Raw genomic sequence first — 16,203 nt, 5'->3', positions numbered from 1 at the left:
AAGTACGTAGTCTTAATTTTTTATAATTACAAAATAGTTGTTCGATTTTCACATCAATAACTTCCTAAAATTTCATTATTAGACAATAATTATGTAGTTTTGGCAATGAAATTGAAAACATCTCAGTTTTTTTAGAAAAAGTGTCGCGTCCATATAAACTAGTTGTACCGTACAACGGCTAATAGGAAAGATTGATTTCTCATTTTATTAAATAATTGTAACAGTTATAATAAAAAAGACAATTTAATAAGATAAAAAATTAAAAAACCACTGAATCCGGTTTGAGATTGACGTCCATAGTGCATGATCAATAAATTTATTCTTTTTTATTGAATTTTTTTGCAGCACACAAATTTGAGCTTAAAATCCTTATTATTTTTTTAGTATATAATTTATTATTATTATATAAATAAAATGTATACCTTTATGGTAAATCCACGTCTAAATGTAGTAGTTATTGAAAAAAAGTATCCAAATATAAAACATGTTAGAGAAAACTCACCTTTAACCAAAAGTAAAGTTTAATTAAACTTCAAAATTAATCCAAACACTTGCTAAATCATAATAATGAATAAATAAATCAAAATAAAAAAGAAAGAAAGAAAGCGTATAAAACAATCTTAACCCTAGATCTTCCTTCTCCACCAAACTCCTTTCTTCTCATTACTCAACAAACTACCATCCATCCACACTTTCCTCTTTCATCAAATTTTACTCTCAGATCTCCCCCACCACTTCAAAACCCTAAAATTTCTCATCAATTTTTCCACTTCCAATTTATTCTTTGTGTATGTGTTAGTATTCAAATTGTGATTTCTTAGTTACTCAATTTGTTTCTTTTCATGGCAATGCCAATGGGAAATGCAGTTACGCCGGAAATTAAGCATTTTCCGGCAGTTATTACCGGCGGTGAGATGCAGTACCGACCACCACCACAACAACAGCAGCAGCAATGGTTTGTTGATGAGAGGGATGGGTTTATGAATTGGCTTAGAAGCGAATTTGCAGCTGCCAACGCTATTATCGATTGTCTTTGTCACCATTTGCGTGTTGTTGGTGAGGGTGGTGAGTATGATCCTGTTGTTGGTGCAATTCAACAGAGGAGATGTAATTGGAATCAAGTGCTGCTTATGCAGCAATACTATTCGGTTTCTGAGGTTGCGTATGCGCTACAACAGGTGGCGTGGAGGAGGCAACAGAGGGTGGTGAAGCCGGTTGCTAGGGAGTTTAAGAAGGTTAGGCAATGGCAGAGGTTTGAGGGTGGTGGTAATGTTAAGGAAGGTTGTAATTCTGGTGTTGAATTTCATCGGAATGAAGCGAATTCCACGGTAAAAGGGACTCGAGTAGTTGATAAGAGTGAGGAACTTAAATCTGGTGGCAAGGTTGGAGTTAAGGATGATAAGAGTTCAGACATTGCTGAGGAGAAGAAAGGTAAAAGTCTGTGGTTTTAAATTGCAGTTGTGATCATAAAGATAGTTATAAGAGACCGTGAAACCTTGATGTTAGGGTCACGCAGTTGCTATTGTAATTGATTAATTGAAACCATGATAAATTTATACTTGGATGGCTAAATTTGAACAAATAGCCATATTCTTGCAATACACTCTTTAGTACAAAGTGTTATCAAATATCAGTATACCGGTGCTATAGCAATGCAATGTAGAGGAATTTAAACAAACCGATATTTTCCATGATCTGCAATTGACAATATGGTGTGCATGCTACTACAATACTGTGAATACTGAATCCGTATTTACATGACTTCAGACTTTTGACCTGTTAAAATTAAAATTAGTAGTATTTCCGAGATTCTGAGTTTTTAAATACATTCTCTTTTCTTGAAGCCATCTTGAGTTTTTCATCTACTGGTTCTTGAACAGATACTACAACAAATCATCAATCTGATGGCATTTTGAAGAGCCCTGTGAATTCTCAAGGATCTCTGTCCAGCGCAGAATATAAAGCTGAGGATGTAAATGAAGAAGGTGCATCAAATTCTGGAGGTTTTCTTCCTGTTGACTATGATTTGAGTGATGATATATATTGAATTCTAGAAGGCACCAGACTTTACTAGATGCATACATGAGTTTTAGGAATAATCTAAATGTTAGAATATAAATCATCTTATATTATAAATTTATAACAGTAAGTAATGCTCAGACTCTGTCCCCCATCTTCCCTGTGTTTGCCACAGTTATGCTGTTTACCTCCCACTTTATACAGGTAGTTTGTGTGAAGATTGGTTTGATATTTGTTTTCTATCATATTGATACTCTTGTAAAATGAGTTTCAGAAAATGATTCGCATTCTATTCAAAATCAACATCAGAACGAGAATGGTTCTTTCACAGGAAAAACTTTTACTGCCAATGAGATGTTTGATGGGAAGACGGTAAGATCCTTTAAATATTACTTTGCTTTTCTTCATTTCTTCTTGTAATTTTTTTTTATGTGTAATACCTTCTCGTAAATGTTATTTTTCTTCTATCTTTTACATTCTATTTTATGGTGCATCTGTTTTTAATCTTTAGGTTAATGCGGTCGAAGGACTGAAGTTGTATGAAGATTTATTTGATAGTACTGAAGTTTCAAAACTTGTTTCATTGGTTAATGATTTGAGGGTTGCTGGAAGAAAAGGACAATTGCAAGGTAAGTGCACTGTGTCGTGCGTCTTCGTGTTGTAAGAATCTGTCGCTGTTTCGTTTTTCTTGTTTTCTTTTTCTTATTTTTTTTTTCTTGTTCCTTTTTTAATAAGTTTTCGCTGATTGATATGCAATGTGTGGGTCAAACACTTGATAGGCTCTCTGTGCATATTTTTAATGTTGGCTGTCTCTGAATAATTATAGGATAATTGTATTACTTTTCTAGTCTTTTGTTAAAGTAATTGTGCAGTTATAAAAAATATTTGTTTGGAATTACCTTTGATGCTAACTAACATCTTTGAAGTGGGAGCTCGACATTTGCTGAAGTCAAATATTTACTGCACTATACATTTTCTGACTCTTGCAGTAAACTTTAAGTATATCGCTTTTATTTGTTAAGGTGCCACAAAAGGAGCATGCTTTATTAAAACCATGACAATCTTTTTTGAATCTTTGGTTAAAAGAAGTCTTTATCAAGAGATAAGGGTTACAGAACAGAAGAATGACAAATCTTCCTAGTGCAACGAAATAACAGGAGGAAAAAATATTTAATGAGAAGGATATCAGCTCAAATGGACCCTTTCTTACAAAAAAGCACTAAATACTATCTTCTATGTTTTATCCTAGAGAAAGTCATTGTTGAAGTTATAGGGTTTCAGATAAAGGGGAAAAGAAAAAAAAACAGAATTTCAATTGTTGTTTTGGTTTGATATGTTTGATGATGATACAAAAGCCTTAGTTTTACCCTTATTTATGCTAGAACTACTAATTCTAATCATATATGGAAACAAATCATGATAATAATTAAGAAATATGGAAATTAATCGTCTATGAGGCACCAATACTTTATATTTCCTCCTGTGTCATACGCAATATGATCTGATACACTGACACGCTCTGGTTTGCAATCAACACTTGTTGGAAAGTACCAAGGACCTTTTCTTTAAATAAAAATACAACTAAATTTCTACAGAGTCTTTATATGCCATCGACATGCTCCCGACGTGCCATCGTCACGTCCTACATTGTCATTTGATGTAGGAGAAACAACGAAAGGGGATACGATTGAACATGAATACAATTTAATGGTTAGGGTATGAGGAGGGATAGAGGGTTAGGTGAGGGAAATAAGTTGTGATGGCAATTTGACTAATCACATTTGCATCAATGAGTGTCAACTAGGATGTTTCCATGGATTTTCAAGAGTCACCTCAACTTGTAATGCCTATTGTCAAAAAGACTAAATGTGGCAATTCTAGATATTTGAGTGATAAAAGTTCGCCAGGACCAATATCAAGATTCTCTGATTTATGGACCAAAAACATATTTAACTTTCTTTTTTCTTTATCAAAAGTCAATGCTTCACCTCATTTTATCCTTGAGGTGTCAAGTGTAACTCAGTAGTAAGAGTTTGATCTTGAAACCTCAAGGAATAAAGTTCAAATCCCCTTAGGACTGTTATAAAATGGAAATTAGTGTCAATTTAAAAATAATGAAGTATCCTTTCCAATTGTTTCTAAAAAATGGTCCACCTCATTCTATTTTATGAGTGAAAATAAAATATTTTTCATGAATTGGTCTTTAGTAGATAGAGACACAGAGGTGGTGGCTTGGTGAACCTTGGTGCACATTCGGGACGCAAACAATGAGATCAAATGCTGATATTATACAACATGAAGAAATAAACTAAAGTCTCATAGTCTGAACACAAGTTGAAAATTGTTTGATAAAGCAAAAGCTTTTATCTATCTTTTAATAACCCAACAAAGTTTTTACTCTTCGATAGCCATTGCTAACTCCTAGTACTTGTTAATGTTTATGTTGTTGTATTTATTTTCACAAAATAGCTTTAAGGTTAAAATCTGTCGGCCATAGGATAAAACAGCCATTTTTGAAAAAAAAAAAAACTACACATACCATTACATCCATTTCAGTCTTTCTAGATTTTTTATTTTAAAATCAAAATGTGATATATTACAGGTTTAATGTCAGTTTTCATTTTTCAAATGAAAAAAAAGTTGTCATATCATTGTGCAATGTGTACTTAAATAAAGGACTTACATTACAACCTGCATCTGAATTGCCTTTTCAAAAACAAAGTACTTTTTCTTTTTAATAACTTCTAGTTACTAATATTTTGTATGAACAGGAAATCAAACATATGTGGTTTCTAAAAGGCCCATGAGAGGGCGTGGAAGGGAGATGATCCAGTTGGGTGTTCCTATTGCTTATGCATCACCAGATGTGGACAATGTGACAGCATCGACCAAAGGCAGGTTTTCTATCACACACACACACACTTACTACATATTTATAGTTTAGTTATGTTTCTCTTTGCAGCCACATTATTTGTCTTTCCATGATGAAATTTCACTAATTGAATCTGACAGATAAGAATATGGAATCTATTCCTTCCTTGTTTGAAGATATCATTGAGCGAATGGCTGCTTCACAAGTGATGAATGTGAAGCCCGATGCATGCATTGTGGATTTCTATAACGAGGTAACTCCTTGTGTGTGTTTTTTTTGGGAAGGGGAAAGTACATTGGTAATATGGTATAATATCAAATCTTCTAATGTAATCTGGTATCTGTATTACTATTGTCCATAGGGTGATCACTCAATGCCAAACAGTTGGCCGTCTTGGTTTGGAAGGCCTGTTTATATGCTTTTCCTGACAGAGTGTGACATGACTTTCGGGAGAACAATTGTCTCAGAACACCCTGGGGATTATAGGGGCACTATCAAGCTTTCTCTTGTACCTGGGTAATATTTGCTAACCTTATTTGTTTTGCATGCTAGTGTTTATATTGTTGCTGTTATTATTATTATTAGGATTAAGATCATCTCAGGCGTTATTTTCTAAGTACGTTTTTTATAGTTGAAAATTATATTAGTTGAAGTTTTTGTTAACTACATCACTTGATGTTCCCTGACCATGAGACATTGTGTTGCAGCATCTATGAATTTTAGTTGTTTGTTTCCTATCAAAATAAATTTTATTTTGATGTTTGTATTTACAATTTAGTTCTTTGGATGGAGACCATATTGGAGATGTTTTCAAAGGACTTGTTTGTATTTCTTAGTGATAACATCTGTTTTCTACCATATTATTATGCTTATAATTTGGCTCTGGTAACTTGAAAGGCATGCTTTTATACAATTGTATATTTTTTTGTCAGTTTCTCAAAGGGTTTTTGTTGCAATGATGCATGATATGGGGGAGACTGACACTATTTGTCATTGTCGTGTAGTTTTTCAATTGTTACTCAATACTAGGTATCCTAATAAGCTTAAAACAGTTTTATATACCATTATGTTCATAGAGGTTAATGGTTGAGTTAAATTTATTGATATAGTTATTAAAGCCATATAGCTCATGCTGTGTAGTGCTACTTATTTTTCCTTCATTCAATAACTCAACACCTGATTCTTATGGCCTGTTGTTATTACTCTGGCAATTGCAGGTCCCTTTTATCGATGCAAGGGAGATCGACTGATTTTGCTAAACATGCTATTCCTTCTATTCACAAACAACGCATACTTGTTACTTTCACAAAGTCTCAACCGAAAAAGTCACTGCCAATTGATGCTCAGGGTGTTGCTGCTCCGGCAACATCACACTGGTCAGCCACACCGACAAGATCTCCGAATCATATAAGTCATAATCTGTTAGCTCCCAAGCATTATTCCACAGTTCAAGTAACCGGGGTATTGCCGGCTCCTTCCCTACATGCACCTCCTAACAGCATGCAGCCATTGTTTATGCCGGCTCCAGTTGCACCTCCCATGCAATTTTCTACACCTGTGCCGGTCCCGTCTGGCTCTACGGGATGGACCACGGCTCCTCCAAGGCATCCTCCTCCCCGAGTCCTTGTACCCGGCACGGGAGTCTTCCTCCCTCCACCTGGCTCAGCTAATTCATCTCACCACTTACAAGGTACGTCAACTGAAGTGAACCTAGGTGTTGGAACTCCAACCTCGTCGATAAAGGAAAATGGGAAATCTAATCATAGCAATACCAGTGTTTCACCAAAAGGTAAAATGTCTGGAAATATTGAAAAGCAAGAATGCAATGGAAATACAGATGGAACTGAAGTTGAAAAAGCTATAGAGGAAGACGGGGAAAGCAATGGAGAAACTGTTGCAAGCCATTGAGAGATTAGAGAGAGAAAGAAGGCTTATCAAAGGAAAGAGATAGAGTAAGAACTTAATTTGAGTTTGAATCAAATGTAAAGAGCGGCGACATTGGAGATAACATGATAATGCAAAGGAAAGAACAAGGGAAGGATGTAGAACATTTTGGTTCTCTTCAAAATCCTTTATTTGTTTACTCCATTCCTTCTTTTTGTTCTCTTATTAATATTATATTATATATTAACTTCTATAGCAAGAGAAAACTCATTCTTAATTCAGATCTTGACTTTTCCATGGTTGAATTCTTTTGCATATTGTTATTGATTTTTATTTTTTTTGTAGTATTGTTTGTTAGTGTTGAATTACTTCACTTTTAACTTATTTTTAATTAAAATTAATAATTTTATAAAATCAATTAACTTTAGTGATTGTGTAATATTATGACTACTATTAACTCAAGTAACATGAGAAGCACACCAACCTTAAGGAAGGGATGATTATGGCAGCTTACCTTTCGCACTTCATTAAAATAGAAATATAAAATATATAATATAGAATAATGTAGTCAAACTTCGGTGTCACCCACACTAAACAATTATAATGTTGACATGTGTCACGTACTAGAAAACATAAGTTTAATATTTCAAATTGAGGCAATTTTATTTATTAATGTGATATCAGACGTTTTGTCACATACAAAGCACTCTCACCATAAAAAACAAACATTCTCTTAAATATTCAATAAATATAAATATATATAAAACATATAAGGCATACTGGTGTATATCTAAAACTTGTAAATATACATCTCATATATTTTATACATCACGTACATGCATAAAATTATTCGTAGATATCATAAAAGTTAAGGTTTCACAAGCTTCTTTAACTAAAGTTCTTATATGGTATATAGGTCTAAAAAGCTTTTTTTAGTAGCCTTTAACTTGACATTTTACTAACTAAATATTTTTTTTTTAAATCTTGATTGTCTATTTAAAAAAATCTGAAATGAGTTTGCATAGATTAGTTCATTGACCTATGTTGGTTGGTGTTTCTATTTCAAAATAATTGTTACATTTATAAAAAAAAATAAAAATTGTCATTATAATTTTCAATACAAACTTAAATTATTTTATTTCAATTGTACCATATAATTAATACAATTTACATCATACTTGAGTTATTATTCTTTATTTTGCATATATTGTAATGAAAATACACCAATAAGTGATAACTAGGGGTGAACAAAGTTTAGTTCTGAATTAGAACTGTTTGAAAACTAAACTAAATCGGTTTTAAGTTTGAAAAAACTGAATCGAATCGAACCGATTTTTAGTTTAAAAAATCAAATCAAACTGTTTTATAAATTGATGAACCAGTTTATTATTCTGAGTTGAATCGAACTTGTTTTAACTTAGTTTTTTTGTTCCTATAAGACAAATTTTACATAATTATCCCTAATTACTTCTAAAAAAACAAATTCGATTCTAGTTATTTCAAACTAAAAATTTGTTTGGTTTAGTTTTTTCGAACTGAAAATCGGTTCAGTTTGGTTCTAGTTTTTTAAAATCAGTTCGAAAACAGTTTGATTCTCAATTTTTATAAATCAGTTCAATTCAAAAACAATTCGGTTTAGTTCATTTCAGTTCTGCAGTTTGATTCAATTTTTGCTTTTTTTAAACACCCCTAGTGATAACAATAAATTAGTAAAATCGTCATTCTCTTTCTTTGGTTTATCATTTTTTTAATACGTGTAAAATAATCAAATGCGTTAAATGTCAAGACATAGAAGATAATATATTTATTTTCAGTTATCATATTTTAACATAAAAACAATATAAAAATCGAAAACAACATAACTGAGTATCATGTTTCAAAATATGCTTAAGTACGTTTAATGGATATAACATGTCTTGAAACTCATTAACCATATAATGAATGTGATTAACAACTAACATGAACATAATTACTACGATTTTCAAGTGTTCAATAACATAAAGATTTAAGCACTACAAATCATGATTAATCACACTCAAATTTATGATTAATCACACCTAGTAGGTGATTAATAAATTTTAACACGATACATCTATTAATAAATATACCGTATGTTGACACTCATTAACAATTGATCTAATTTTATTAACCACCAATTGAGACATGATTAATCACAATTTACTCATGTTCAAATTTACATGTAATTAAACTCTTAAAAAGGTCACATTTAAATTCTACAATCAACTACCTATATAAAATGTGTTAACTACAAAAAAAAAAATAGTCTAAATTTAGTTGTGAAAAAAAAATAGTCTAAATTTAGTTGTGAAAAAAAAAATCTCTATTTTTTAGCGATTGCACCTAATAAGTGCTACTTTTCACACGTTGCATACAATTAAAATAAGTCCATTTTCACAAGATTAAGCAAACACGCCTAAATATATTTGCTTTCATTAAAAACATGCCATGCTGAGAGTACAGTTAAGGCATGTGGTTGAAGTTAATATGACACTTAAAGTATGCATTTAAACATTTTACAGTGAGGTGGGGTTAGCTGCATTTAAAACTAAAGACTTTTTAAGTGTAGATACGTGATGAACAAGTAATTAAAAATTAGAAGTCAGATTCGCAGCACTCATATAAATCAAAGTCTATAATACAACTTCCCCTTCAAAAAGGCTATATTACAACTATACAACTTATTCAATACTTTATCTGTCTCATATCGATTGTAACGTTTGAAATATTTTTCTCCTTCTATTATTTGTTAGTATTCCCTTTGTTTTATAATGAATTATCTAATTGATTATTTTATATAGAAAAAAAAATTATTAGTTAAAAAGAAAATAATATTTTTATTAAAATATTTTTATGAAGTATTAGTCAATTTATTATTACTATTAATGTAAATTAAAAAAATATTGAATTAAAAGTGATGTATGTAATATTAATTATATGATATAATTAAAAGGTAATTAATATTATATTATAAATTGAAAAAGTTCTAACATATTATATGCCCCACAACTTACTCACATATTAATAGTTCATTTATATTTAATTTTAACAAGAAAAGAATCAACATTTCAGTTGTGCATAGCGACATGTTAATCACCCTTATGGTTGAAAGACAAACTTTATTATCCCTTAAAACTTAATGTATGCTTGAAAAGTCAATTACTCCGATTACGGTGAGGATCACTTTAACGAAAAATTATTTATAATTTAAGTTATTTATAATTTTTAATATAATTTTAATTATTTATTTTATATACATTTAAGATTTTCTTACTGTAGACAAATGAGAATATGTTATTTTTTTCGTCTAATAATAATTGTCATATTTGACTATTTTACTCTGTTAAAAAAAAAAAAGAAATTTAATAATTGTTGTCACTTATCTTATAAAATATCTAAATTTCCACTATGTCACTTATCTTATATTGTTGTATTTTTTTAGTAAAATTGATTGTTGCATTGTGATTGTATCAAGTACAATACACAATTTTTGTGTTCGCTTCCACCTTCATGGTCATTTTGTGGACAAAAGAAAAATATTGAAAATGTATCATATTGGAAGTGTGATGTATTTGTCTTATTTATTTTTACAAAAAATACTTTTTATAAATATAATTCAGTTTACACTACAAATTAAATAAATTTATAGAAACGTATACATAACTTTAAATTACATTTATCATGGGAGGAGTTCAAAATAAGAGATAGTGTGAATGCATTAATTTCTCCAAATCCCCACAAAAACTCCCATATGTTTCCTTCTTTTCAACATCTCTAAACCATAATCTTAACCCTAATCTTCATTCTTCACCAAACTACCATTCACTCTCTCATCTTTCATCATTCCCTTTTCAATATTTCATTTTCAGATCTCCCCATCACTTCAAAATCCTCAATTTCTCATCAAATTTTGCACCTTTTCACTTTAATTACTCCCAATTTCCCATTTCATTTCGTGAAATGCATTGAATTTTATATTAAACAACGTAAATAACAAAAAAAAAAAGTATCAATTTTTAAGAATAACATTTATTGGGTATGCTTTGATTATTTTGGTAGTGGATTATTGATTCAATTTAGTAAGTTTTCATGGCAATGCCAATGGGAAATGCAGTTGCACCGGAGATTATGCATTTTCCGGCAGTGGTTACCGGCGGTGAGATGCAGTACCGTCCACAACAACAACAACAATGGTTTGTTGATGAGAGGGATGAGTTTATGATTTGGCTTAGAAGCGAATTCGCAGCTGCGAATGCTATTATTGATTGTTTGTGTCACCATTTGTGTGTTGTTGATGAGGGTAGTGAGTATGATGTTGTTATTGGTGCAATTCAACAGAGGAGATGTAATTGGAATCAAGTGCTGCTTATGCAGCAATACTATTCGGTTTCCGAGGTTTCCTATGCGCTGCAGCAGGTGGCGTGGAGGCGGCAACAAAGGGTGGTAAAGCCGGTTGTTAAGGAGTTTAGGAAGGTTAGGCAATGGCAGAGGTTTGAGGGTGCTAATGTTAAGGAAGGTTGTAATTCTAGTGTAGAATTGAATGGTAACAAAGCAAATTTATCGGTTAAAGAGACTCCAGTAATTGACAAGATTGGAGAACTTAAATCTGAGGGCAAGGTTGGAACCAAGGATGATAAGAGTTCAGATATTGGTGAGGAGAAGAAAGGTAAATTATGATATGCATTATACCACAACTAGATGAATCTTGGACCTTTAAGTGATGATATTGTTGTTGCAGCTTTATGCAATACTTCATATGATTGGACTTTGTGTTATGATTTTAAATAATAGTTGCGGAGACCATTGTAGGCCCCTTGATTACAGTGTTTCATTTTGCAAACTGCAATTTAAAACTATAAATTCATCCTACAATATTGTGAATACATGATTTGTGGATTTGACTCTTTTAAAGTGAGTTGCTTGATTAACAAATCAAAGGTGGATCCTCACCAATCATGAGTTGGTTGAAATAAGTACCTTCAATTGTCTCATTTTACACTTCACTCACTTTAGAGGAGCTAAATTCAGGATTTGTATCCACATGATTTCAGGGATTTTGACCTGTTAAAATTATCAACATTTCAGCGAGTCCAAATTTTTGAGTATATTCTGTATACTTGAAACCATCTTGAGTTTATAATTTTTTGGTTGCTTGAGCAGATACTATAACAAATCATCAATCTGGTAACATTTTGAAGAGATCTGGCAATTCTCAAGGATCTCTTTCCAGCTCAGAATGTGAAGCTGTAGGTGTAAATGAAGGAATTACATCAAACTCTAGAGGTTTTTCTTCCTATTGACTATGATTTGATTGCTGATATATATTGAATTCTAGAAGGAACAAGACTATGCTAGGTTTATCATATTGATACTTGTTTTGCATCATATTTATACTCTTCTGCAATGTGTTTTCAGAAAATGATTCACATTCTATGCAAAACCAAAATCAGAAAGAGAATAATTCTACCATGGGGAAAGCTTTTATTGGTAATGAGATCGTTGATGGAAAGATGGTAGGGTCCTTTAAATGTTAGTTTGCTTTTCTTCATTTCTTGTCATTTTTTTTCTGTATGTGTAATACCTTGTCATAAATGTTTTTCCTTGTTATTCCATTTTTATGTTCTATTTTATGGTGAATCTGTTTTTTAATCTTTAGGTGAATGTAGTTGATGGACTGAAGTTGCATGAAGATTTATTTGATAGTACTGAAGTTTCAAAACTTGTTTCATTGGTCAATGATATGAGGATTGCTGGAAAAAAAGGACAATTTCAAGGCAAGTGTACTGTATTGTGTTTTTATTCTAATGTTGTAAGAGATCTACCCATTTTTTTTTTATAGATTTCTTTGATTGATATGCAATGACCGATTGTGTCGAAAACACTAGATATTTGATTTCTTTGTTCTTCAACACGATGGTTGATTGTTCTGGTGTTCTTCATTGGATTATCCAATAAATCTTTTTTGGTCTAATTATGTCAAGTGTTATATTTTCTCTTTCAAGCTGTATATTTATAGCAAGCTTAAAAGCTTTAGCTCGAGAGGGGGCGTTAGAAAATATAAAAATTTATCTTATAATATTTTCTATAATTATATTAGAGTATCTTAATTTATATCCTATGATGAGTTTATAATGTTAGAGTATCTAAGATTATCTATTAGGATTATTATTTTTTTTTATAACAAGCTTCAACCTTTTTGGCTCATAACTTCGTTTGCATTTTGTGTAATATTTATAGATTCCAAATCTTTCCTGAAATTCTTGTTTGGGTTTTGCTTTAAGTAAAACCGTAGTATGTTACTTAGTTTTATTTCTTTCGAAACTGACAATTATATTAAGGATATGATTCACGGTTTATCCTAGATATAATTGTCAGTTTTGGAAAAAAAACTACATGTACCATCATATGATTCACATCCACTTCATTTATTAACTTCTAGTTACTAATATTTTAAATAAACAGGAAATCAGACATATGTGGTTTTTTATCCTAGATATAATTGTCAGTTTTGAAAAAAAAACTACACATACCATCATATGATTCACATCCACTTCATTTATTAACTTCTAGTTACTAATATTTTAAATAAACAGGAAATCAGACATATGTGGTTTCTAAAAGGCCGATGAGAGGGCATGGGAGGGAGATGATTCAGCTGGGTCTTCCCATTGTCGATGCTCCACAGGATGAGGACAATATGACAGCATCAACAAAAGGCAAGTCGTATATTACACAGATACGTACATGCACTGATGCACACATGTAGATGCATAATCACTTATGATTCTTTTTGCAGCCATATTATTTGACTTTCCTTACCTCTCTACAATAATGATCGATAAAATTTCGCTTATTGAATCTGACAGGAAAGAAAATAGAACCTATACCTTCCTTGTTTCAAGATATTATTGAGCGCATGGCAACGTCACAAGTGATGACTGTGAAGCCCGATGCTTGCATTGTCGATTTCTATAATGAGGTTGCTTGTTGTATATTTTTTCTTTGTTGGGGTTATATTTGTATGGTTTAGTATTTGCTTATGAAATCCTGTATTGCAATTGTCTATAGGGCGATCACTCAACGCCCAACAGTTGGCCGTCTTGGTTTGGAAGACCTGTTTATATGCTTTTCCTGACTGAATGCGACATGACTTTTGGGACAACAATTGTCTCAGACAACCCTGGGGATTATAGAGGCACTCTCAAGCTTTCTCTTGTACCTGGGTAATATTTGTTAACCTTATCTGTTTTATAGGCTAGTGTTTATGATATTATAGTTAGTATTGATGTTGTTGGTATTATTATTAGAATCATCTTAGAATTATTGAAGATTGTATAAAAAAAATACTTTATAGAAGCCCGTGAAATTGTGGCCTTTCATTGCAGTAATGTCAATAATTTTCTTAACTATTTATTGCATAAAAGTAAGTACTAATTATTGTTTCTTTAAAAGTAGTAAAATTTATTGATTTTATTAATGTGCAAATAACCGTAAAACAACAACTAAAAAGGAATGGAGGGGGTATTAGGTAGAATAAATTGTTTTCATCTCTTAATGTATTTGGGAAAAACCAAAGCTATTATATTCTAAGTAGCTTTTTGGTAATTTTGAATAAGTGCATGTTTGGTTTCTGTTTCACAAGGAGATTGGCAAAATCACGCAAAAGCTACAGAGTGTTGAGGCCACCGTGATTTTGTCAATCCCACTACAAAACTAAACATTCATTAACATATTAGACTATTAGTTGAATTTATTTGTGTCATAAGTTTTTAGTTGATAACTTCATTTCTTGATGTTCCCTGCACTGCAAGACCTTGTGTTTGAGCAAGCATCCATGAATTTTAGATTTTGGTTTCCAATCAAAATAAATTATATCATGAATTTTGTATTAACAATCTTTACTTCTTTGGATAGGCCCTATTGAAGATGTTTTCATAGGACTTGCATTTATTTCATAGTTTCATTCTTAGAGATGACATGTTTTCTACTATATTATTGTACTTCTAGTTTTGTTCTTGTAACTTAATATGGCATACTCTAGACAACTGCAAATATTCTGTCAGTTCCACATAGGGTTTTTGCTTACATGATGCATGATATGCGGCCTCACAATATTTTGTCATTGTCACGTAGCTTTTCAACTGTTACTCATTACTAGGAGTTCTAATAAACTTGAAAGTTTTATACCATTATGTTCATGGAGGTTAATGATTGAACTAAATACATTGATTATTATGGCTTATTAATATTTAATCTTTCAACTGTAGGTCCCTTCTAGTGATGCAAGGGAAATCAACTGATTGTGCTAAATATGCTATTCCTTCGATTCCCAAACAACGCATACTTGTTACTTTCGCAAAGTCCCAACCAAAAAAATCCCTGCCAATCGATGCTCAACGTCTTGCTTCGCCTGCAACATCACATTCATCAGCCGCATCGAGTAGAAATCCAAATCATCATAAGTTAGTTCCCAAGCATTATTCCACAGTTCAAGTAACCGGCATACCGCCAGCTCCCTCCCTTCGTGCACCTCCAAACAGCATGCAACCGTTGTTTGTGCCTGCTCTAGTAGCACCTCCCATGCAACTTTCTACACCTATGTTGATCCCGCCTGGTTCTACAGGATGGACCACTCCTCCAAGGCACCCTCCTCCTCGAGTCCCCGGTCCTGGAACGGGTGTCTTCCTCCCTCCACCTGGCTCAGCTAATTCATCTTTGCACTTGCAAGGTACCTTAACTAATGTTGGAACTCTAACCACGCCGATAAAGGAAAATCGGAAATCAAATCACAGCAATACTAGTGGTTCACCAAAAGGTAAAATGGATGGAAATATGCAAAGACTAGAATGCAATGAAAATGCAGATGGAACTGAAGTTGAAAAAGCTATAGAGGAAGAAGGGGTAAGCAATGGAGAAACTGTTGCAAGCCATTGAGAGATTAGAGAGAAGGAAGGCTTATCAAAGAAAAGTGATAGGCTGAGAACTTAATTTGAGTTTGAAGCAAATGTAAAACATTAATGTTGTTCTCTTCAAAATCCTTCCTTTCTTTCTTTGCTCAAATCCTTCCTTTTGTTGTCTTACTATATTAATTTATATAGTAACATAAACCTCATTCTTAATTCAGATTTAGATTTTTCTATCATTGAATTCTTTTGCACATTTTGCTATTGGTTTTTATTGTGGCAATGTTTGCTTCGACAAAATTTTAAAATTTTAGTGTTTGTACCATCAATTTTATATTATTTTACACGTAAATTTAATGATGTACTATCGTATTATTTAAGTAATTATTCATTGAGTCTCATATTTGTTTATTTTTTTTTTACTTTTTATTAAATCTTAGCTATCGATGGTGTAAAATTGAGTAAAATATATTATCGAATTCTAGCTTCTGACATTGTAAAATTGAA

General features: G+C 31.9%; 2 protein-coding genes across 3 annotated transcripts; both read left to right on the top strand.

The window, feature by feature from the left end:
* Positions 1-631: 631 nt before the first annotated feature.
* On the top strand, positions 632-7,080 carry LOC101506929 (RNA demethylase ALKBH10B-like). Of its 2 annotated transcripts, none has more exons than XM_004513186.4 (8): positions 632-1,431; positions 1,881-1,985; positions 2,294-2,391; positions 2,531-2,648; positions 4,791-4,913; positions 5,032-5,144; positions 5,253-5,407; positions 6,109-7,080. In XM_004513186.4, exons 1-8 carry the CDS (start codon positions 843-845, stop codon positions 6,797-6,799), a joined length of 1,992 nt encoding a protein of 663 aa, XP_004513243.1. In that variant the 5' UTR covers positions 632-842; the 3' UTR covers positions 6,800-7,080. The 2 variants fall into 2 exon arrangements, with proteins under 2 accessions (XP_004513243.1, XP_004513242.1); XM_004513185.4 differs by having other exon boundaries at positions 1,881-2,003.
* Positions 7,081-10,467: 3,387 nt separating this feature from the next.
* On the top strand, positions 10,468-15,935 carry LOC101507475 (RNA demethylase ALKBH10B-like). Its single transcript, XM_004513187.4, has 8 exons — positions 10,468-11,459; positions 11,954-12,076; positions 12,209-12,306; positions 12,450-12,567; positions 13,387-13,509; positions 13,660-13,772; positions 13,862-14,016; positions 15,061-15,935. The coding sequence occupies exons 1-8, from the start codon at positions 10,883-10,885 to the stop codon at positions 15,725-15,727; spliced, it is 1,974 nt and encodes a 657-aa protein (XP_004513244.1). The 5' UTR covers positions 10,468-10,882; the 3' UTR covers positions 15,728-15,935.
* The last annotated feature ends 268 nt before the right edge of the window (positions 15,936-16,203 follow it).

The sequence above is a fragment of the Cicer arietinum genome, chromosome 4, assembly GCF_000331145.2.
Source record: "Cicer arietinum cultivar CDC Frontier isolate Library 1 chromosome 4, Cicar.CDCFrontier_v2.0, whole genome shotgun sequence".
NCBI lineage: Eukaryota > Viridiplantae > Streptophyta > Magnoliopsida > Fabales > Fabaceae > Cicer > Cicer arietinum.
This window is presented reverse-complemented; position numbering and strand designations above follow the sequence as displayed.